The sequence below is a fragment of the Geotrypetes seraphini genome, chromosome 5 (assembly GCF_902459505.1).
Source record: "Geotrypetes seraphini chromosome 5, aGeoSer1.1, whole genome shotgun sequence".
In the NCBI taxonomy this organism is placed as follows: domain Eukaryota; kingdom Metazoa; phylum Chordata; class Amphibia; order Gymnophiona; family Dermophiidae; genus Geotrypetes; species Geotrypetes seraphini.
Window position 1 is genome coordinate 174,983,809 of NC_047088.1, and position 22,419 is coordinate 175,006,227.

Genomic DNA, 22,419 nt, shown 5'->3' on the forward strand with positions numbered 1-22,419 from the left:
TCTCACAAACTTTGCAAAGCCGCAGCACACTAAAACATCGTGGCTGCGGCTCGAAGCATCTGGAAGTGCACAGATGTTGATGTCTGTACATGCGCGAAAGCCCTCCAGATGGGGCCCTGAGCCGCCAGTGAGGGATGATGGAAGGGAAGAGGCATGGAGAGGAGAGGCACGCTCGCCATGAGAGGCACATCCTGTAGGCCAGGGGTGCCCACACTTTTTGGGCTTGCGAGCTACTTTTAAAATGACCAAGTCAAAATGATCTACCAACAATAAAAATGCTAAACATATATATATTTATTTATATATATATATATATATACACACACAGAGTGTACTTTGTATTTATGTTCAAATATTTTTTTATTATACAGCCCCCTCTCCCGAAGGCCTGACCCCCCCTGAAGGTCTGCACATTCCCCTTCAAAGGTTGACTCCCCCCCTGAAGGCCTGCACTACCCCTTGAAGGACTGCACTCCCCCCCCCCCAAAGGCCTACCCTCCCCACACCATTTACCTAATTCCAGCAGGGAGCAGTCTGCAGAGAGGCTCGCTGGTACTTTAGCGATCCTTACAGGTTGCCATAGGCCTCAGGAGCTGTCTTCCCTCTGCCCCAAGCCTGTCTCTGACTTAGAGGAGAGGCAGGACCAGGCAGAGGGAAGACAGCTCCTGAGGCCTATGGCAACCTGTAAGAATTGCTAAAGTACCACCTGCCACCGGCCGTCTCCCATTCGTCCCCTTTGGCGATCCCCATAGGAATAAGGAAGTTAAATTAATAGAATACTTAGGCACAGAAAAACAAAGAAATACTTCCAAGAACTGCCCCATAAGAATTGCCTGTCACAATGCTCATTAGTGGAACTGAATAAAAGACAAGTACAATGGATTTAGAAGGGGGACGATCCGCCCGGGTGCACGGCTTGGAGGGGTGCACAGCCGGCCAGGTCTGGGTCATCCTGCCTTTCTTTTCCCTCGGTCAGCGCTCGGGGCTTGCGCCTGCCTGGTCCCGCGCCGACGCTCAAATGGTGCCGTCAACTCCCGCGAATCTCGCGATAACCAACAGCACCATTTGGGCGGCGGGTGCGAGCCCCGTGCGCAGACCGGTGGAAAGGAAGGGCAGGAGAACCTGGACGGCTGTGCATCCCTCCAAGCCGTGCACCCAGGGCGGGGGCAGACCGCCCCACCTCGGTACGCCACTGATTGGGAGGCCGATTTTGGGGGTTTTAAATTGTATATCGGGCAGCATTAGGCCTCGCTCTTACTTCAATCATTACAGGCGCTTCTATTTCTTGTGATGCGCTGAGCTCCGTCCCCCACCGACCTTCATCCCGCCCTTCCAGCACTCTGATTGGCCAGCGTTCTTTAAGAGGCGGGCCAGTCAGGAGGGGAAAAAAAGAGAAGGGAAGAAGGGAACCTGCTGTGCGATCGACTGGGGTCGCCTGAGCGAACGACCTGTCGATCGCGATCGACGCGTTGGGCACCCCTGCTGTAGGCAGTCAGCCAGTGCTGGCGCCCCTCTTTCTCCCCAGCGTTGGGCAGCACACATTTTGCGATATATACTGCATTATAGAATTCTAGCAACGGAAAGCCTAATATTTACATGGCCACAGTTATACCAGTCATGGTTCTGGCTTAACTGCAGATGTATAACTGTTCAAGGGTGTGCGTAACTTGAAAGCATTCTGCAAGTTGTTCATGTAAATGGCAGCACTACTTAGGCCCTTCCCCTCCTCCACTCAAGTGAATATCCCCTTATGCGTGACTTTACAGAAAAGCACTTCATTGTTTTATTGCCACTTCCATGCTTTGATTGCTTCGATTATATGCTATGATGACTGAACTGAGCAGATTGTATTGGTTAAGAATGATTTTTAATTAGGGAGCTCATTTTCCAAAGAGAAAAACATCCAAAAAATGGCATAAAGTGGCATTTGGACATTTTTGGGCCGGATTCTGTATAGGATAGCCAGTCTCAGCAGCCGCTTAAGCGGCTTTTGAGAATTGCACTCGGGCATCCTATATAGAATCGTGTCTGTCCTAATGGACAGACGCCTAGCCCCGCCTAACCATTATGATTCTCTAACCGGCATCCATGCTAATCAGCTAATCTCTCCTGCCGGAACCCCCAAAGCCCTCCCCAAATGTCCACAGCAGGTGAACATTTGGGCCCAATTCCTCCTGCCGCTATCCCTCGAAGATCACCGGCAGAAGGATACCCAGTCCCTCCTGCTGGAAACCCCATCCCCCAAAGATCCCCCCCATATCTTTTTTTGTAGGCCGGCCAGAGGGATGCTTACTCTGTCTAGCCGGCAGGCCTGGCTCCACAGAATGGTGGGCCTTCTTCCCAGTGCATCCTGGGATACACTGGGGAGGAGCCTAAGGCTCTGATTGGCCCATGTGCTTAAGACCCTTCCCATAGGAGTGGCCTAAGACTCCGATTGGCCAGATCCCTTAGGCCACTCCCACTGCCCATTTTCCCAGGCACAAAAACGAAATCAAAAGAAAAAAAAACACCTTAGATTGTAAGCCCACTAGAGACAGAGAAAGTACCTAAATATTGTATAAGGTCTACAGTGCTACATAGGTCTAGTAGTGCTATGGAAATAATTTGTAGCAGGGGTAGGCTGGTAGAAGCTATTATGTTGTTGTTGATGTTAGGTGGCTTTGACTTGTGCTCAAGTTCTAGAGACTTGATGAATTGCAGATCTAAAAAGAAATCGGTTTTGTGCTAGCCCAGAAAGACCCTCCAGCATCATCCCCATGATTGTTTTCAACATGTCCAACCATCTGAGTGCAGATTATAAAGCTATTATAAAGAACTAAATTACAGAGCATTTACTTAGGCTTGGATTAATGAAACAAAGCCATCATGGATTTAGCCAAGTGAAATCTTGCTTCTCCAAACTACATATCTTTGAGGGGGTGGATAAAGGTGAGCTGATCAATATTGGGTATTTGGATTTTCAAAAGGCATTTGACAAAGTACCTCATGAACGACGTGAGGAAATTAGAAAGTCATGGGATAGGCGGTAACTGTTGTGGATGGAAAGATGGAAACAGAGGGTAGGGTTAAATGGTTAGTATTCTCATTAGAGAAGGGTAGATAGTGAGGTTCTCCAGGAATCTGTGCTTCTACCGTTGGTTTTTAACATTTGATAAATGATCTATAGATGGGAATAACTAGTGAGGTAATTAAATTTCCTGATGACACAAAGTTGTTCAAAAGTTGTTAAATCACAAGAGCATTGTGAAAAATTGTAAGAGGACCCTGCAAGATTGAGAGATTGGGCATCGGATTGGCAGATGACGTTTAATGTGAGAAAGTGCAAATTAATGCATGTGTGAAAGAGGAACCTGAGTGTTGCAAGGTTCTACATTAAGAGTCACTCACTGCCCAGGAAAAAGATCCATGTGTCATTGAAACCCTCTGCTCAGTATGCAGCGGTGGCTAAGATAGCAAATAGAATGATAGGAATGATCAGGAAAGGAATGGAAAATAAAAATGAGAATGTTATAATGCCTTTGTATTGCTCCATGGTGCGACCACACTTCAAATAGAATGTGTAATTCAGGTCATCGCATCTTAAAATAGCAGAATTAGAAAAGGTACTCAGAAGGGTGATGAAAATGATAAAGGGGATGGGACAACTTCCCTATGAGCAAAGGCTAAAGCTGCTAGAGCTCTTCAGCTTGGAGAGGAGACAGCTCCAGGAAGATATGATAGAGGTCTATAAAATACTGAGTAAAATGGGTAGATGTTTTTACTCTTTCCAAAAATACTAGGACTAGGGAGCATTCAATTAATCTACTACGTGGTAAATTTAAAACAAACCAGAGAAAATATTTCTTCACTCAACATGTAATTAAACTCTGAAATTCATTGCCAGAGAATATAGTAAAAGCAGTTAGATTAGCCGGGTTTTAAAAAGGTTTGGATAATTTCCTAAAGGAGAAGTCTGTAAGCCATTATTACGATAGACCTGGGAAAATGGCACTGTTCATTTCTAGAATAACCAACATAGAAACATAAAATCCATTTTACTCCTTTGGGATCTTGTCAGGTACTTGTGACTTGGAATGGCCACTGATGAAACTTCGTTCTGCCCCTGTATGACAACTCATGCTTTTTTGTTCTTATAATGATTTAAATTTAACGATTGACTTCCTTTTGAAGAGACTGAATTCCAGAGTGAAGGCACAATAAAAAAAAAAATGTTGATGTTCTATTGGATTTTTGCATTAAGATGCAATTTACCCTCTGCATGACTATCTGGCAGGTGGATGTAGAGGGAGACATTACAATCAATGGTATTTTGTCACTTAATCTTTCATTTTTAGAAAGGCCACAGACTCCTTGCTAGGCTTCTAAAGCCTGCTGTGCAACTATGACAGTCTGGCCATGGGGCTGCAGATTAGAAGGAAGAATCTGGCACCACATAGCCCACATTGTGATGAAGTAGAATTAAGCCTGAACAAGACTCATATTGCTCCCATGTGTAATGGTTGAATATTTTCTGCATTACGATATGCTGTATGTGGCAGACCTACTTTATAGTTCAACAGAAAGAAAACATTTCCCCAGGGCGTACCCTAGTGTTTGATGAAAGCTATGACTAGAATCCAACATGAAAAGACATTTGCAACATCAGCTTTCACTTTCCGCCATACCAACAGGACTATTTCAGTCTCTTCTAAACAGGAACTGTCAATCAAATCAAAGTTATTTATTTATGACTACATCTGTTTGTATAGTGGTGACCCACCGTGGCACCTGAAGTCCTGCTTTCCAACTATTGTAACTGTAGTCAAAGCTCACCCCAGCAATGAGGTCATTTAAGTTTTGTTTTAATTTGATTCCATCCTTTATCTGTATAGGGATCTGCTGTATTTTTCCTATGCATTTATATCTTCAGGATTGAATTTCCTACCTAATATTTAAAATAAATTTTAAACATTTCAGTTTGTAACGGATGCACTTATTTTCCCCCTCCTTGCTTTCCCCTTTCTCCTGCTTCAGTTTTCTCAAGCAAGTGAGTCAGAGTTTAACTAAGTTTCCATCACTTCCACTGGAAGACTTCCATGCATTTACCGCACTTTCTGTAAAGACATATACCCCCCTTTTACAAAACCACGATAGCATTTTTTTGCACAGGACGGCGCACTGAATGCTCTATGCTGCTCCCAATACTCATAGAGTTCCTATGAACGTCAGGAGCAGCATAGTGCATTCAGTGCGCTGTCCTGTGCAAAAAAATGCTATCGTGGTTTTGTAAAAGGGGGGTATATGTCTTTACAGAAAGTGCGGTAAATGCATGGAAGTCTTCCAGTGGAAGTGATGGAAACTTAGTTAAACTCTGACTCACTTGCTTGAGAAAACTGAAGCAGAAGAAAGGGGAAAGCAAGGAGGGGGAAAATAAGTGCATCCATTACAAACTGAAATGTTTAAAATTTATTTTAAATATTAGGTAGGAAATTCAATCCTGAAGATATAAATGCATAGGAAAAATACAGCAGATCTCTATACATAGAGTTCCTATGAACGTCAGGAGCAGCATAGTGCATTCAGCGCGCTGGTCTGCACTAAAAACCGCTATAGCAGTTTTGAAAAAAGGGTGGGGGATTGTTTTGTATTTGCTTAATCTTACATCTTTCCCCTTTTATTCTCATCCTGTAACCCTATGTAATCCTAGTTCCAGACCCTCCTTTCCAATCAGAGACTCACCTCCTGTGCATTTATACCTTGGAGGTATTTACTGTAAATCTTTCATACCATACCTCCTCTATAGTGCCTTTCCGTTAGAATGTATTTAGCTCTTTAAATGTGTCCTCATATGCTTTATAATGAAAATCTATTGTTTTAATGGTCACTCTCTAGACCAAGTCCATTTGGACTCGGAATTGAATTTTGGGGCCTAGAAAACTGATCTCTAAAAATGAAAATTCAAAGAGTCATATTTTTAAAAACAGCAAAGTTCATAGGAAAATGTCTCAGCGATATCATTCTGCGATGGAACCAAAAGTTAATTTTCTTTATTATCTCTTAAGTTTGACAACACTGTAACATGAGTCCATTGTATATTTTGTTTTCAGTAGTTTTAAAATTTGAAAAAGCCTCATCAGACTTTGATGAACAGGTTCACCATGTACAGTTATCCTTAGACCAGGCAGCATATTCTTACAAGTGGGTGACGTCATCCATGGAGCCCTGGTACGGACAGTGAAAAGTGTAGTATCACTTTAAGCTTTAGCAAGCTTTTAGACCAGTGTTTCTCAACTGGGTCCTGGAGTACCCCCTTGCCAGTCAGGTTTTCAGGATATCTACCATAAATATGCATAAATGTGATTTGCATACACTGCCTCCATTATATGCAAATTTCTTTCATGCATATTCATAGTGGTTATCCCGAAAACCTGACTGGCAAGGGGGTACTCCAGGACCCAGTTAAGAAATATTGTTTTAGACTGTGCATGCGCAAGTGCCTTCCCGCTTGATGCCAGCTCACAAGGTTGTCAGTTTTTTGTTTGCCGCGGAGTGAAAAAGATGTCTTTCTTTTTTCTCCGTCGAGTTGCAAAATTACAAAATGTTTGGCAGCATTTTTGCTGTCCTAAGTTTTGATATATACATTTTTATTGTTTTCTTCCCCCCAATATTAACTGCACATAATCAAAGCCAAACAACGATCACATTCAGGGCCACTCGTGTTAGTGCTTCACGGTGGTTCCTTGAAACAACTTTGCTAAGTTTAATCCAGTTAGTTATTGGACTGAAAATTACACTACTACTTCTACGTACTGCTATTATTTATCACTTCTATATCGCTGAAAAGCGTACACAGCGCTGTGCATTCAACATGCAACAGAGGAGTTTACCGTAATTTGGACATACTGGACCTATGGAGAGAGTTGGGGAGTTTCTTGCAGAGAATGATAGGATGGACATATGTAATTTTATGGTGAGTGGGAGTTAGAAATTAGCTTGGATTTGAATACTGTTACTAACCAGTTAAATCCTGGCTCTTCCCCCTAGACTGCCCCAGCGTTATCCAGATTGTGCCAAGCTGGTCTGCCTGCATATTCAGGAGCATTAGGGGTCCCTTTTAGTAAAGCTGCTGCAAAAGTAGCCTTAGCGCGGGTCTTTCCCACGTGCCAAGGCCACATGTGTTGTGTCCAGAAATAGGCTGATTTTTCCTATTTCTGGAATTAATGACCATGCACTAATTGAGCAATTAGTTTGCGGTCAAAAATATTGCCGCATGAGTCCTTACCACCACCCATTTTGTGGGCAGTAAGGGCTCCTGTGCTAACCCCGCACTAAAGGCTCCTTTTACGAAGGCGGTTAGGGCCTTAACGTGCGGAATAGCATGCACTAGCTTCTACTGCCTCCTCTTGAGCAGGCGGTAGTTTTTCGGTTAGCGCGTGCTAAAAACGCTAGCGCACCTTCGTGAAAGGAGCCCTAAGTGTGTGGCAATGCCCCATGTGCCAATTATTTCTGTCATGCCCATTCTCCACCCCCAAATATACTCCCTTGCCAGAAAATAAAAATTATTTTTTTAGCGTGCTGTGTGCACGAGCAAATTGCCAAATTTACTGCAGAATGCCTTACCGCAACTTAATAAAAGGACCCCTATTTGATTAAGTGCTTCTGACTATCAGTCAACATGATTTAACTTTCCTGCCTAGATATATTCAGGGGCATAACCAGAACTCAATTTTTGGAAGGAGTTAAGTATTTCATGTCAGTTCGTCTCCCTCCCCCCACAAAAAAAAAAAAATATCTTACCTTTGCTGTCAGGGATGCTAAAGCCCTACCAGAAGAAGGGATTCTCTGCTGGAGCAACACCTATACTACTGAAACAGCAAGGGAACCAGCAGCTGGAGCACCCTGCCAGCTTCCTTACTGCTTCCTACGGTCATGGCTGCGACAGAGAATCTATTTGGCTTCCAGGGCTTCAACATCCCCAACAGCCATGCATCCAGTACCACAGTTTTGAAGGGGGCCTGAGCCTAAAGTAGGGGAGTGGTCCCAGGCCTTCAAGGCCCCCTGTGGCCTTGTCACTGGTTAAATTCTTTCGAATATTGGGCCTTAAGCTTCTAAAACACTGTTGTATGAAAGAGTGGGCATCTTGCTGAGGTCTATCAATGACTGGGAGGATGTCAGATCATTTATTATTATAAAATCTTATTTAATTAAGAGAATGATGGCATGTTTTTAACAGCTTTGAACTTTACTGAAACTTTAGGTTGCCTTTGAGATTCTCAGGTGGTGAAAATTGCAGGATCATTGGTACATTTGTAATGGGCAACCAAGAAACTGCAGCAGCCATGGTTCTGAGCTGATAAATATCACTTTCTGGAAATCCTCTATGCCAGGTGCCATTTCCTGGGTTATGTGCTGTAATTTTGTGCCTGGCAGTTTGCTGTGGCGTGGGGAATAGTCATTCCCAGATCCATTTCCTGTTTCTGCTTCTTTACTTTGGTGTCATGCAGTATCAGGTTTTCTTTCCATAGCGATTTATGCGTGAGCCGTGTGCACCTCGTGTCACTCTGTCCTAATGTTTAATTACAGTTAGTAAGTGATGTAATGATGCTGAGACTTTGTGTTCTTAGCTGTGGGTATAACATGGAAAAGACACAAATGAGGATCCTTATTTAAACCTTAAGAGCTTGAGGCATTACCATTAATAAATTATAAACTTTATAGATGTTAAAAAGTTGTCTGTCAGTTTGTTCCATTAAATGTTACCCACTGTACTATTTTTAGCAGGTTTGTATTGAATAATGCATAGTTTGTCAACAGGTGGCTTATATCTTTAACAGTAGGACTTCTCTGTTGCGCTTCCAAAGTACTTGGAAACATCAGTTTTTAACTTACATTCTTACATGAATAACATATAAACATGATGGCAGATAAAGGTCAAACGGCCCATCCAGTCTGCCCATTCGCAGCATCCACTATCTCCTCCTCTCCCTAAGAGATCCCACGTACCTGTCCTACACTTTCTTGAATTCAAACACAGTCTTTGTCTCCACCACCTCTTCTGGGAGACTATTCCACACATCTACCACCCTTTCTGTAAAAAAGTGTTTCCTTAGATAACTTCTGAGCTTATCATCTCTTCATCCTATGCCCTCTCATTCCTAAACTTCCTTTCAAATGAAAGAGACTTGACTCATTCATATTTATGCCACATAGGAATTTAAACATCTCTTTATCATATCTCCCCTCTCCCGCCTTTCCTCCAAAGTATGCATATTGAGATCTTTAAGTCTGTCCCCATATGCCTTATGATGAAGATCACTGACCATTTTAGTAGCCTTTCTCTGGACCGACTCCATCCTGTTTATATCTTTTTGAAGGTGCAGCCTCCAGAATTGTACACAATAGTCTAAATGAGGTCTCACCAGAGTCTTATACAGGAACATCAAAACCTCATTTTTCCTATTGGCCATACCTCTCCCTATGCACCTTAGCATCCTTCTAGCTTTTGCCGTTGCCTTTTTATCCTGTTTGGCCACCTTAAGATCATATAATAATCACATTAATGTAATCCACTACAGTAATCTATTTAGTTAGCAGATAATATATATATATATATATATATATATATATACTGACCCCCCTTTGGATATCTCACCTCCCCTATCTAATGTTCTTTAGTGGAAAAGGCCTCAGAATTTTTGAGCCATTAACCCATAAGGATCACAAAAGGTGATAAATTTACCCAGCTCTCATTATAGTCATAGGCAAAACAAAACCCCTTTAGTTGCTTTTTTTTCTTTATTTTTTGTTTTCTTTATTCTTTTATTCATTTTATAAAAAGGCTAACCTTGCTTATATGCCCATCATCATTAGTTTCACTCACTGCTAAATAAATAGTATTATCAGAGGCAGTAGTTCCGTCGTTATTATAGTTCATAGTTTAGTTGTCTCATTTACATAAATCAGCTATAAAAAAATTCCACTTATCTTATTGGGTAGAACGTATCAGACACTTCCTTCCGTCCGATATCTCAAAGCTTAAAGTATCTTCTTCTGGCCGCTATCCAACAACCAATGCGGCCTGTGTTTTGTGGGGTATAATTTTCCCCACTGCGTCAGGGTATATTATGTAGCAGCCCCAATTCAATCTAGTGTTCAGCAACACAACACACCCAGTTCCTGCTCCTCTTTCATGCACAAAAGTTCTTCACCCTCTAAATTGTACCGTTCTCTCAGGTTTTTGCAGCCTAAATGCATGGCCTTGCATTTCTTAGCATTAAATCTTAGATGCCAAATTTTAGACCTTTCGTCAAGCTTTGCTAGGTCCTTCCTCATATTATTCACACTATCAGGGGTGTCTGCTCTATTGCAGATTTTGGTATCATCCGCAAAAAGGCAAATCTACCTGGCATCCCTTCAACAAAATCGCTTATAAAAATGTTAAAACAACAGGCCCAAGAACCAAACCTTAAAGCACACCACTGGTAACATCCCTTTCCTTAGAGCAGTCACCATTCACCACTACCCTGTGTTGCCTTCTACTCAACTAGGTCCTGACCCAGTCCGCGCTTCGGGGTCTATACTGAGGGCACTCAGTTTATTAATTAGATGTCTGTGTGGAACACTGTCATAGGTTTTGCTAAAATCTAAATACACTACATCTAGCGCACTCCCTATATCCAATTCTCTGGTCACCCAGAGGGACTCGTATATTATGGCATTGATTTTATGTGAGAAGTCTAGAAGGCTGTTATTTTATGAAGACAACATAAGTGCTCTTGTGCCTTTATAAAGTAGGTTCCCAGATCCAGTCCCAGTAGTGAATAAACACACACATTTATCCCTGTGTATGCTATGAGGGTAATTCTGTAAGTATGCATTTCCTTTTAGCTGCCCTGATATTGGCAGCTGCCTCTTCCTTTGCATTTAATAATAATAATAATAACTTTATTTTGTATACCGCCATACCCAGAGAGTTCTAGGCAGTTCACAACAATTAATAAGATTACAAAAGAAGATAACATTGGGAATTAACATTTTTTGGAATGTACATGTCATTTAAGTTGACAAGAATTAACAATTTTTGGAGTGTACAGGTCAATGAAGTTGACAGAATATACAATGGAGTACAATAGGAATATACAAGAGTGTACAATAGGAGGGTTGTTTTGGGGTTTTTTTCCAGGAAAAAATACCAGTCAGGAAGTTAGTTGGTTTGGAGGGTACATTAGGAGGGGAAGGTGGAGGTTCATGTGTATTGAAGGGAGTAGAAGAAGCGAGTGGGAGTGTTAGGGATTCTGTCCATGGAATAAGTGAGTTTTGAGTTTTTTTCTGAAGTCCAGGTAAGTGGGGGCGTCAAGTATAATTTGGGCAAGCCATGAGTTTAGTTTGGCCGCCTGGAAGGAGAAGGTTTTGTCAATGAATCGTTTGAGTTGACATAGTTTTAGGGGGGGGGGGAGGCGAATAGATGAATTCTGCGAGAGTTCTTATTGTTGTGATTTAATTTAAAGTGGGGGATGAGGTAGCTTGGGGATAGACCAAACACCGTTTTGTAGCTGAGGCATGCGAACTTGAACAGTACTCTGGATTCAAATGGTAGCCAGTGCAGTTTATGGTAGAAAGGGGTGATATGTTCACATTTGTTTAGGCCAAATATAAGGCGGACGGCCGTGTTCTGAATCAGTTTTAGTCTCCTGGTGGTTTTCTTCATGGAGCCTAGGTAAATGATGTTGCAATAATCGAGGATGCTGAGAATGGAGGATTGTACTAACAGTCGGAATGAGTTGTCATCAAAGTATTTTTTTTATGGTGCAGAGTTTCCAGAGCGCCGAGAAGCTTTTCCTGACGGTAAGATCAGTGTGCTTCTCAAGGGAAAGGTGTTTGTCTAGGGTGACTCCTAGTATTTTTAGGGTTTGTTCTAGGGGGAAGTCCGATCCATTCACTTGAATTGAGGTATCTTTGATTTTAGACACTCTACACTCCTGCCAGCTATCTGTTTCCCCCACTAAACTATCATTTCCCCTCTTTCTTTTACTGATGGGCCACCTTGTGCTCTCTCACTATCCTTTGCATGTTTTCATTCTTGCTGATGGGATGCCAGAATGTTCTGATAATGAGTTGGCACCACCAAGCTAAGAATGATGTTGGTGACTTAGAGAAGTTGAGAGTATGGAAGGGGGAGAAATAAAGGAGTATGGGAAAAGAGATGGAGAGGTAAAAGGGAAAGGTGGATGGATGGAAGGTGAGAAAGATGGAGGAGTTGGAGAAAAGAGGAAGGGGTGTAGGGGTGTGTTGGAAGAAATTATAGCATGAGAAAGAGATAATTGCATGAGGGGTGGAAGAAAGATAGAGTGTTGAGGAGGAGGGATGGGAGCGAGAAGAGAGGTATGAGAAGCTCGGATGAAAGATTGGAGGGAAGGGAAAAAAGGGAACAGATGAGGGATGGGAGGGGAAGGGTGAGATGGAGATTGACAGTTTTGAGAAAGTGTAGAGAATTGAGCTATGTAAGAGAGGGAGTATTATAAAGGAGGAAAGGGTGCAAGAAAAAGAAAGTTATATGCATTTATTTATTAAGATTTATTTACTGCCTTTATGAAGGAATTCATGCAAAGCAGCGTACAGCAAGAATAAGACAAACATAAATAATTATGGCGTAGCATGCTACATTACATTGTCAACATAATACACAATAAAACATTTTAATAGACAGGTAGGTGCAAGCAAATAGATAAAATAGAGTAGCAGGAGTTTGCAAATAAGGGGACTAATTTAAAGAAAGTTGCACCTGAAGTCAGAAAGGTGTATGAATATAATCTCAGCTATGGTAGAAGTAGATAAAAAAGGTCATGCTACAACATGCATACTTAGGAGCATAATTATCAATGTGGGCCACCAGTAATGCGTTACCTTACCACTAGCTTGTGCTTAAAAACTAGAGAGAGAGAAAATGGAAATGGGAAAAGAAACAAAAATACTTCATATGAACAGTATAGAGAAATAGTGTTTAGAAACTTTTTAAAAACAAAATTGATCGTCCCTAAAAATTTTTATGTCATGTTTATGTAATTATGTTTAAAATTATACAAATGTAGCATATAATTGGTGGAAAGTCAAGTAGCTAAATTTTGTAGCCCTTAACTCGGAAAAACAGCAACACCATGGTTATTGCTGCTATTGGCAGACAATGGGCTCTAAGGAAGGTTCCAGAAAGCATTTAGAAGCTGTTCCAGTACTGAAAATTTCATAGCACATATTGATTCTTTCCAATATGGCTAGCCTTTCTTTTCCCAGTTTTGCAAGCCTACCTTTGTAATGAGTTACTTTAAAACTAATTTTTGTTTTCCTCCTATATCCTATTGGATAGTAACATTTAGCTTTGCCTCCTGAATATTCATAATAGAACATTTCATGAACAATAACTCTTGTTTTCCCATTTTCTTCTTCAGCTTATGGAAAGAACTGGTAATTCTTTTGATGAGTCGGATTCATTGGCCACCAGAAGCCCGTTGCATTTAGCTGTAAGTGTCCTGCACACCCATGTCTCTTGTTCCAGGAAAGAAACAAAATATTAAAGTGTAAATCTTTGTTTCAGAGTCCACTGTAGAATTGTCCTGACTCCTGAGAGAGGGGAATCTGCCCTTCTGGTTTTGCAGTCATAATCAGTATAAATCAGAGTTCAATGATAATGAAAGAGTAGATATGTTAATTCAGTAGAAAGTATTGCTGTGATATGTAAATATAAGGCTCAGCAAAGAAGTTGTAGGTGATACTTTTCTCTGGACAAACTGAACAATTCATGACTAAGGGGCCCCTTTTACTAACATGCATGAAGCATTTAAAAAGTAATTCTATAACTCTGCTCCTATGAATAGATGCCCAAAGGGTTCCTCATAGGAGCCTATTACATAAAGAATGATTAGTGTCTACTTTCCCTTACAGAATACTAGTGTAACTGAATATGCATATGCCTAAGTGCTTCAGTACAAACACAGTCATAGAGCTGAGTGTACCTGTGTTCAGAGATATGGGAGTAACTGTGCCTATCAGGCTCATAATCAAAAAACACAGACATCCAAAAAGCATCCTAAACGCCAAGCCGTCCAAGTGCCGATAATCGAAACCGTCTTTCTGTACATCTAGCAAAGTGTTCTAGCTCTGTACGTTCAGAGCAGGAGATGGAAGCATGCTATGGGCGGTCTCAAGGTCGATGTAGACATAGACGTCTTGCAGCGATAATCAAACATTTTGCAAGACATCATGGACGGAACTTATACGGTTGGAACTAGACCTGTTTTAGAAGAGTATAAGTACCACAAAAGTGCCCAAACTGATCAGATAACCACTGTTTGCATCAAGGTAAGACAGCCCAACACTCCGCCAGTGCTCACCGACCCTCTTCCACCACATAAAAATGAGAAGAAAAAGGTACACACCTGTCTTTAAAACAGCATCATCTTGTATGGGGAAGCCTAGTAGAGCTGCACACAGGTTTCTTAAGTAGCTTAGGGGGTGGGCTAGTGAACCATAGAGAGGACCCAGGCCCATAAGCCACTCTAAGTACTACATTTATGGTATAACATGTGAGCCCACCCAAAACCTACTTTACTGCTATATAGGTGCCACCTACAGCCATAAGTGCTATTGTGGTGGTAGACAGGAGGGTATAGTAGGTTTTTTGGGCAGGGATTGGGGGGCTCACCCTAAATTATAAGGGAGTTATGGTGAGATATACAGCTGGCACTCTTTATGTGAAGTTCACAGCAGTGCCCTCTAAGGTGTCCCATTGCTTTGTCAGGATGTCTATGTGGCCAGTCCATTACTATGCTGGCCCCACCATGTCCAAATGATCAGGATTAGGACGTTTTCAACCTGGATGTTTTTCTGATCGAAAATGGGGTATAAAGTTAGATGACCCGGTGGTCAAGACATCTAAGTAGACGATTTTCAACAAAAAATTATATTTGGACATCCAGCAGTTTGCCATTTGAAAATGGCCATTTTTGTACCTCCAACTTTGGGTGTTGAGCTGGAAACATCCAAGTTGGACTTAGACATTTTTTTCTAAAATGTCCCTCCACGTGTATACCCATCCATTATGTATGAGTTATCAGAGATATATACATGGGGGGGGGGGGTACTTCTGTACAGGTTACCAAACATTAGGTTCTCAATTTTGCCTGTGGATCAAAGATCCATGTACAAAGTAGTTGGCTAAATTAGTGAATGTCTTTAGGAATTACATGGGAATCTGTCCTTTGCCCTATTCTATAACATGTGCCTAATTTTCATCGCACACAACTCCAAAGGGGATGTGGCCATGGAAGGGGGGTCAAGGGCATTCCCAGAATTTTGGCATGGTGTTATTAAATACCTGTATTTTTGCACCTAAATTTCATTAGTTTTATGAAAGCATTTATACCAGTCTTCGGTAGATGCAAATGCTCACATAGTATGTTAGGCGTGAAGGGGGAAATTCTATAAACAACGTCTTATCTTAGGCACCTAAGTTAAGTGCTGTTAGACATCTAAGTTAAGTGGTGATAGGTGCCAGTAGGCTGGAAGTACAATTGACATCAAAGGTAGACAGCGGAAATGAAGGACTTGAAAACCCTGGGCTACATTTCTGGTGCCTACCTTAACCAGAGGCACAATTCTCTAAATCAGTGTTCTTCAACCTTTTTACACCTATGGACCGGCGGGAAAAAAAAAAATTATTTTGTGGACCGGCAAACTACTAGGATTGAAATTTAAAAACCCCGTTTCTGCCCCGTCTCCGTGAGCTCGGTCCTCGCAAACCATCTGATCCCATCCGCACAAGCCTCAGTTATGATTGTATACTGAATGTATTTTATTAAAGTATAAAAAGAACCAATATTCTGTAGAATTGTCATTTTATAAATACAAATAATACAGAGCAAGGATCAACAAAACCCCTGTCTCCCCTTCCCTTCACATATATCCCCTCTACTATCAAGAAAACTGAATAAGCCAAATTATTACAGAATGCTACACAGAAATATCATGCTAACAGAATACCGCAGTCACACATAGCAGGAATAGGGTTAGGGGAGTGCAACTAGGGCAACTGCCCCCCTGGTCAGCGAGAGCCCTAAGCCACTGCCTGGACTTTGCAGTCCCCAGTTATGTCTAACACCAGCTCTAGCAGGATATATATTTCAAATCTGATATATTCTAATCACAAAATAGAAATAAAATTATTTGTTTCTACCTTTTGTTGTCTCTGGTTTCTGTTTTCATCTTTTTTTCACTCTCTTCCTTCCAGCGTCTGCCCTCTCTGTCTCTTCAATCTAGCATCTGCCCCTTCCATCTACTGTCTGACCTCTCCCCCTTCCATATGGTATTTGTCTTCTTTCTATGCCCCCCTCCCCTTTCTATCCAGCCTATGCCCCTCTCTCCTTTTTACACGATTCATTCCAGCTTCACTGCTCTCTTCATTTTTATCTCTCCTACACCAGATCTAGCATCTTTGTCCCTCTTAATTTCTCTGATGACCCCCCTTCCCATCTCATTCCTGTCTCTCCCCTTCCCCTCCTCTAAACTCCCTGTAAGCTGTTTCCTTCCTTTTTTCTTCTCCCTTCCCTCCTCCCCCCCCCCCCCGTCCAGCAGTAACTCTCTTCCCTTTCCTTTCCCTCCTCCCCTCTCAGCAGCATCTCTCCTTCTCCCTCCCTCCAGGTCCAGTAGCAGCTGTCCCTTGTTTCCCCTTGCCCAGCAGCTTCCCAGACTCCTTTCCCTCCTCCCCTCCCAGCAGCATCTCTCCTTCTCCCTCTCCAGGTCCAGTAGCAGCTGTCCCTTTTCCCCTTGCCCAGCAGCTTCCCAGACTCCTTTCCCTCCTCCCCTTCCAGCAGCATCTCTCCTTCTCCCTCTCCAGGTCCAATAGCAGCTGTCCCTTTTTCCCCTTGCCCAGCAGCTTCCCAGACTCCTTTCCCTCCTCCCCTCCCAGCAGCATCTCTCCTTCTCCCTCTCCAGGTCCAGTAGCAGCTGTCCCTTTTTCCCCTTGCCCAGCAGCTTCCCAGACTCCTTTCCCTCCTCCCCTCCCAGCAGCATCTCTCCTTCTCCCTCTCTAGGTCCAGCAGCAGCTATCCCTTTTTCACCATGCCCAGCAGCTTCCCAGACTCCTTTCCCTCCTCCCCTCCCAGCAGCATCTCTCCTTCTTCCTCTCCAGTCCAGTAGCAGCTCTCCCTTTTTCCCCTTGCTCAGCAGCTTCCCAGACTCCTTTCCCTCCTCCCCTCCCAGCAGCATCTCTCTTTCTCCTTCTCTAGGTCCAGTAGCAGCTATCCCTTTTTCACCATGCCCAGCAGCTTCCCAGACTCCTTTCCCTCCTCCCCTCCCAGCAGCATCTCTCCTCCCTCTCTAGGTCCAGTAGCAGCTATCCCTTTTTCAGCATGCCCAGCAGCTTCCCAGACTCCTTTCCCTCCTCCCCTCCCAGCAGCATCTCTCCTCCCTCTCCAGGTCCAGTAACAGCTGTCCTTTTTTTTTTTTTCAAAAAACAGCAAGGGAATATATTTATCCAAGGTGATACTTATAAATCACTGTTGTACTAATCACCTTTGTTTTACTTCAAACACAAATTACAACACAAGTTGATGTGGTTAAGTGAACACTAAGACCCGCAGCTGAGGTCCGGTGAAACAAGTTCACGGAGCAGCTGTTAAGGAGACCATCATTGTTGTTCACAGTCTCCTCCACCAAACAAAGACTAGATAACAACACATAAACTTGAAGAAAATAAAATAATAAATTTAACAGCAACTTAACTTTGAATGGTGTGGATGATACACATAGCTGCTCCGGGCTCCTCCATTTATTCACAATACCGACCCCCCAACCTAGGTTTCACCCGCTGGCTTCTTCAGGAGGGGTACTACAATTACAAGATGACTCAAATCAGCACTGCACCACACAGCTAGCTAACTTAATAAGCAATACATTTTGAAATACTCAATATAAGCACTCTCTCTGCAACTTACCGGCACAAACACTCCATACTGCACACACACGCACTGCTGACAAGAGGAACTTCCCAGCAGGCCATGCTTTAAATACACTCCCCTTTACTACCTATTACATCATCACTCCTTACATCATGAGTGAAAGATTATAGTTGAAACCATTCAATATCATTGTTTAATCCTGCTGGGGCCAAGGTATGCCATTGAAATATAAACTTCTGCTCTAAATAAAGAAGATGTTGAGTAATATTTCCAGATTTTTTATGAGCACACATAAGAACAGTATATTGTAATTCCTCAATGGAGTGCTGTTGTTCAATCCAATGACTGACTAAGGGGGCAGTAACACGTTTGCATCTTATATTGCTCAAATGTTCGGCAATGCGAATTTTAATAGCACGCCGAGTGTGTCCTATATAATATAGCCTACAAGGGCAAATAATACAATATATTACTGCAGATGACAAACAATTAGTACCTGTTCTTAAATAGAATTTCTTGCCCCCTGTTTGAGGAATTATCACTCGGTCAGTGTTGAGGACATGAGGGCAATACACACACTGATGACAACGTACATGAGGACCCTCTCTATTCTGTTGGACAGGGTCACGGTGTTTCAAAATCTGACCTAAATTCCGGCCCCTAGTGTGAGCAAATAAAGGGATGTCATTCAAGCTCTCATGTACCTGCAGCACTGGCCAGTGTTTCAAAATAATTTTTCTAATTTGTTGACTTCGATTGGAATAAGGCAATACACATACTACGGCCCCACTGTTCTCCCTTTGTTGGGGATGAAATAGCCACTCCCGCTGGCAGTTACGGGCTCTCTTCCATGCTCGTTTGACTACCCGGGGAGGGTAACCTCTCTCCAAAAACTTTGTGTATAAAAGCGTGGCCTGCTGTTGAAAGTCCCACTCGTCAGAGCAGATCCTCCGCAACCTTAAAAATTGTCCCACCGGGATGCTGTCCCTGAGGGGTTTTGGATGATGACTATGATAGTGTAGGAGAGTGTTTCGATCGGAAGGTTTCCTATACAGAGTAGTATCATAACATACTTGAGAGTTGATCTGAGATTTTACTACTTGGATATCCAAAAAGGATACCCTGTCACTACTTACTTCATGAGTAAGAGTTATATTAGGATCTGCCTGATTCAACTCTTTTAGGAATTCTTCCAATTCGTCACACTCCCCATTCCACAAGAAGAAGACATCGTCTATTTACCTTCTCCATAGACCAACTTTACTAAACCATCTAGAAGTGTAGACATATTTGTCTTCATATTCAGACATGTATAGGCAGGCGACGGACGGGGCCACCGTGGCCCCCATGGCCACCCCCTTAGTCTGAAAGAAGAACCTTTTTTTTTTTCACCATGTCCAGCAGCTTTCTCCCCTCCCAGCAACTCTCCTTACTTGCCAGTGCTGCGATTCAGTAAGGCAGCCTCGGGTCCTTTGTTGGGTCGCACCGCCTCTGAGGAAAGCGGAAGTTGCATCATCAGAGGCGGCCCGAATCAGCAAAAGCTCCAAGGCTTCCTTCCTGAATCGCTGCGCTTGTAAGGAGAGCCGCTGGGAGGGAAGAAAGCACAGTCTGAGGCTCCCCATTAACTCTCCGGCTCTGCGCTCCTCGATCTTGCTGGTCCTGTGCGGACCGGCTGGAAATTGAAGATGTTTATCTCGCCGGTCCTGTGCGGACCGGCAGGAATTTTCTGCGGACCACCACCGGTCCGTGGACCGGCGGTTGAAGAACTGTGCTCTAAACGACGCCATTGTGTGATTGACACGTGATTGGTGGCCAGTTGTAAGATGGCTGCCAACAACAGCGCCTTTAGAGAATCTGGGCCATAATGCATACTAAGCTAGAAACCTTTATAAGATTTGTGCTTAGTGCAGTTCATCCGGTGCCTAACCTTGGGTGACCTGTACAGAATCCCCTCACCCCCAGTTACAAAATAAGCCTTAGAATATTGGCATACATGCACCTGTGTGTGCATATAACTGCTAGTATTCTAAACATTTATGTGCATACAAGGTGGTGTTGAAAAGTTCTCAGCCCAACCAACTTCCTAAATTCAGAGCGTTATTTTGCCACTAGCGGAAAAGAGTGTTATCTTATTTCATTAAGTGCCAATTTGCAGAAACAAAATTCTATGTTTTGACATTGTTTCAGATCATTGATTGAATCATATTTATGTCAGTCTCTATTTTGTTAGGCTGAGAACTTTTAAGCACCCTGTCGTAGAGAAGGTAACTATCCAGGGGCATCTACATTTACCGTATTTTCGCGGATATAACGCGCACCATTGTAAAACGCGCACAGGGGTATAGCGCGCAGAAATCACGATGATATGTACAAAAACTTTTCTATACCGCGCTCAGGCATATAACGCGCATGCTGCCCGACTCTCCTCTGGCCACCCCGACTCTCCTTTCGCTCTCCCCGACTCTCCTCTGGCCACCCCGACTCTCCTTTCGCCCTCCCCGACTCTCATCTGGTTGTCCCGACTCACCCTGACTTTCGGTGCACTGCCCCGACTCTCCTCTGGTTGCCCCGACTCACCCTGACTTTCGGTGCACTGCCCCGACTCTCCTCTGGTTGCCCCGACTCACCGTTCACCCGCCCTGACTTTCGGTGCACTGCCCCGCCTCTCCGTGCCTGTCCCCCCTTGAAGGTCTGCCTGTCCCCCCTTGAAGGTCTGCCTGTCCCCCCTTGAAGTCCTGTCCCCCTTGAAGGTCTGCCTGTCCCCCTTGAAGATCTGCCTGTCCCCCCTTGAAGTCCTGTCCCCATCCTGAAAGCCTGATGCCCCCCCTCGACATCCGATTCTTCTCCCCCCTCGGCAGGACCACTCGCACCCCCACCCCGAAGGACCGCCGACTCCCCGACAATATTGGGCCAGGAGGGAGCCCAAATCCTCCTGGCCACGGCGACCCCCTAACCCCACCCCGCACTACATTACGGGCAGGAGGGATCCCAGGCCCTCCTGCCCTCGACGCAAACCCCCTCCCCCCAACGACCGCCCCCCCCCAAGAACCTCCGCCCGTCCCCCAGCCGACCCGCGACCCCCCTGGCCGACCCCCACGACACCCCCACCCGCCTTCCCCGTACTTTGTGTAGTTGGGCCAGAAGGGAGCCCAAACCCTCCTGGCCACGGCGACCCCCTAACCCCACCCCGCACTACATTACGGGCAGGAGGGATCCCAGGCCCTCCTGCCCTCGACGCAAACCCCCCTCCCTCCAACGACCGCCCCCCCCAAGAACCTCCGACCGACCCGCGACCCCCCTGGCCGACCCCCCCACCCCCCTTCCCCGTACCTTTGGAAGTTGGCCGGACAGACGGGAGCCAAACCCGCCTGTCCGGCAGGCAGCCAACGAAGGAATGAGGCCGGATTGGCCCATCCGTCCTAAAGCTCCGCCTACTGGTGGGGCCTAAGGCGCGTGGGCCAATCAGAATAGGCCCTGGAGCCTTAGGTCCCACCTGGGGGCGCGGCCTGAGACACATGGTCGGGTTTGGCCCATGTGCCTCAGGCCGCGCCCCCAGGTGGGACCTAAGGCTCCAGGGCCTATTCTGATTGGCCCACGCGCCTTAGGCCCCACCAGTAGGCGGAGCTTTAGGACGGATGGGCCAATCCGGCCTCATTCCTTCGTTGGCTGCCTGCCGGACAGGCGGGTTTGGCTCCCGTCTGTCCGGCCAACTTCCAAAGGTACGGGGGAGGGGGGTGGGGGGGTCGGCCAGGGGGGTCGCGGGTCGGCTGGGGGGGCGGTCGGAGGTTCTTGGGGGGGGGCGGTCGTTGGAGGGAGGGGGGTTTGCGTCGAGGGCTGGAGGGCCTGGGATCCCTCCTGCCCGTAATGTAGTGCGGGGTGGGGTTAGGGGGTCGCCGTGGCCAGGAGGGTTTGGGCTCCCTTCTGGCCCAACTACACAAAGTACGGGGAAGGCGGGTGGGGGTGTCGTGGGGGTCGGCCAGGGGGGTCGCGGGTCGGCTGGGGGACGGGCGGAGGTTCTTGGGGGGGGGGCGGTCGTTGGGGGGAGGGGGTTTGCGTCGAGGGCAGGAGGGCCTGGGATCCCTCCTGCCCGTAATGTAGTGCGGGGTGGGGTTAGGGGGTCGCCGTGGCCAGGAGGGTTTGGGCTCCCTCCTGGCCCGATATTGTTGGGGAGTCGGCGGTCCTTCGGGGTGAGGGTGAGAGTGGTCCTGCCGGGGGGGGGATGTATCGGACGTCGGGGAGTCGGCCGGGCAAGAGGGCTTGGGCTCCCTCTTGCTCCGATCGTGGATGCGGGTGCGGGTGGGAACGCGTGCGAGCGGTCGTTCGGGGTTGGGGTGCGAGCGGTCCTGCTGGGGGGGTGAATCGGGCGTCGGGCGGGGTGGGAACTATGTTTAAAAACTTTTGTATACCGCGCTCAGGCATATAACGCGCGAGGGGTATGCGCGGTACGTAAAATCATGTATAACGCGCGCGTTATATCCGCGAAAATACGGTA

The 22,419-nt window shown here is 45.1% G+C and overlaps 1 protein-coding gene across 13 annotated transcripts in view; it reads left to right on the top strand.

The window, feature by feature from the left end:
• Nucleotides 1-22,419, top strand: part of ANKRD44 (ankyrin repeat domain 44) — a 417,689-nt gene that overhangs the window by 329,029 nt on the left and 66,241 nt on the right. For all 13 annotated transcript variants that reach the window (XM_033944467.1, XM_033944471.1, XM_033944473.1 and 10 more), the window contains one exon: nucleotides 13,422-13,493. In XM_033944467.1, coding sequence (XP_033800358.1) covers nucleotides 13,422-13,493 — 72 coding nt within the window. The remainder of the gene's footprint in view (nucleotides 1-13,421; nucleotides 13,494-22,419) is intronic.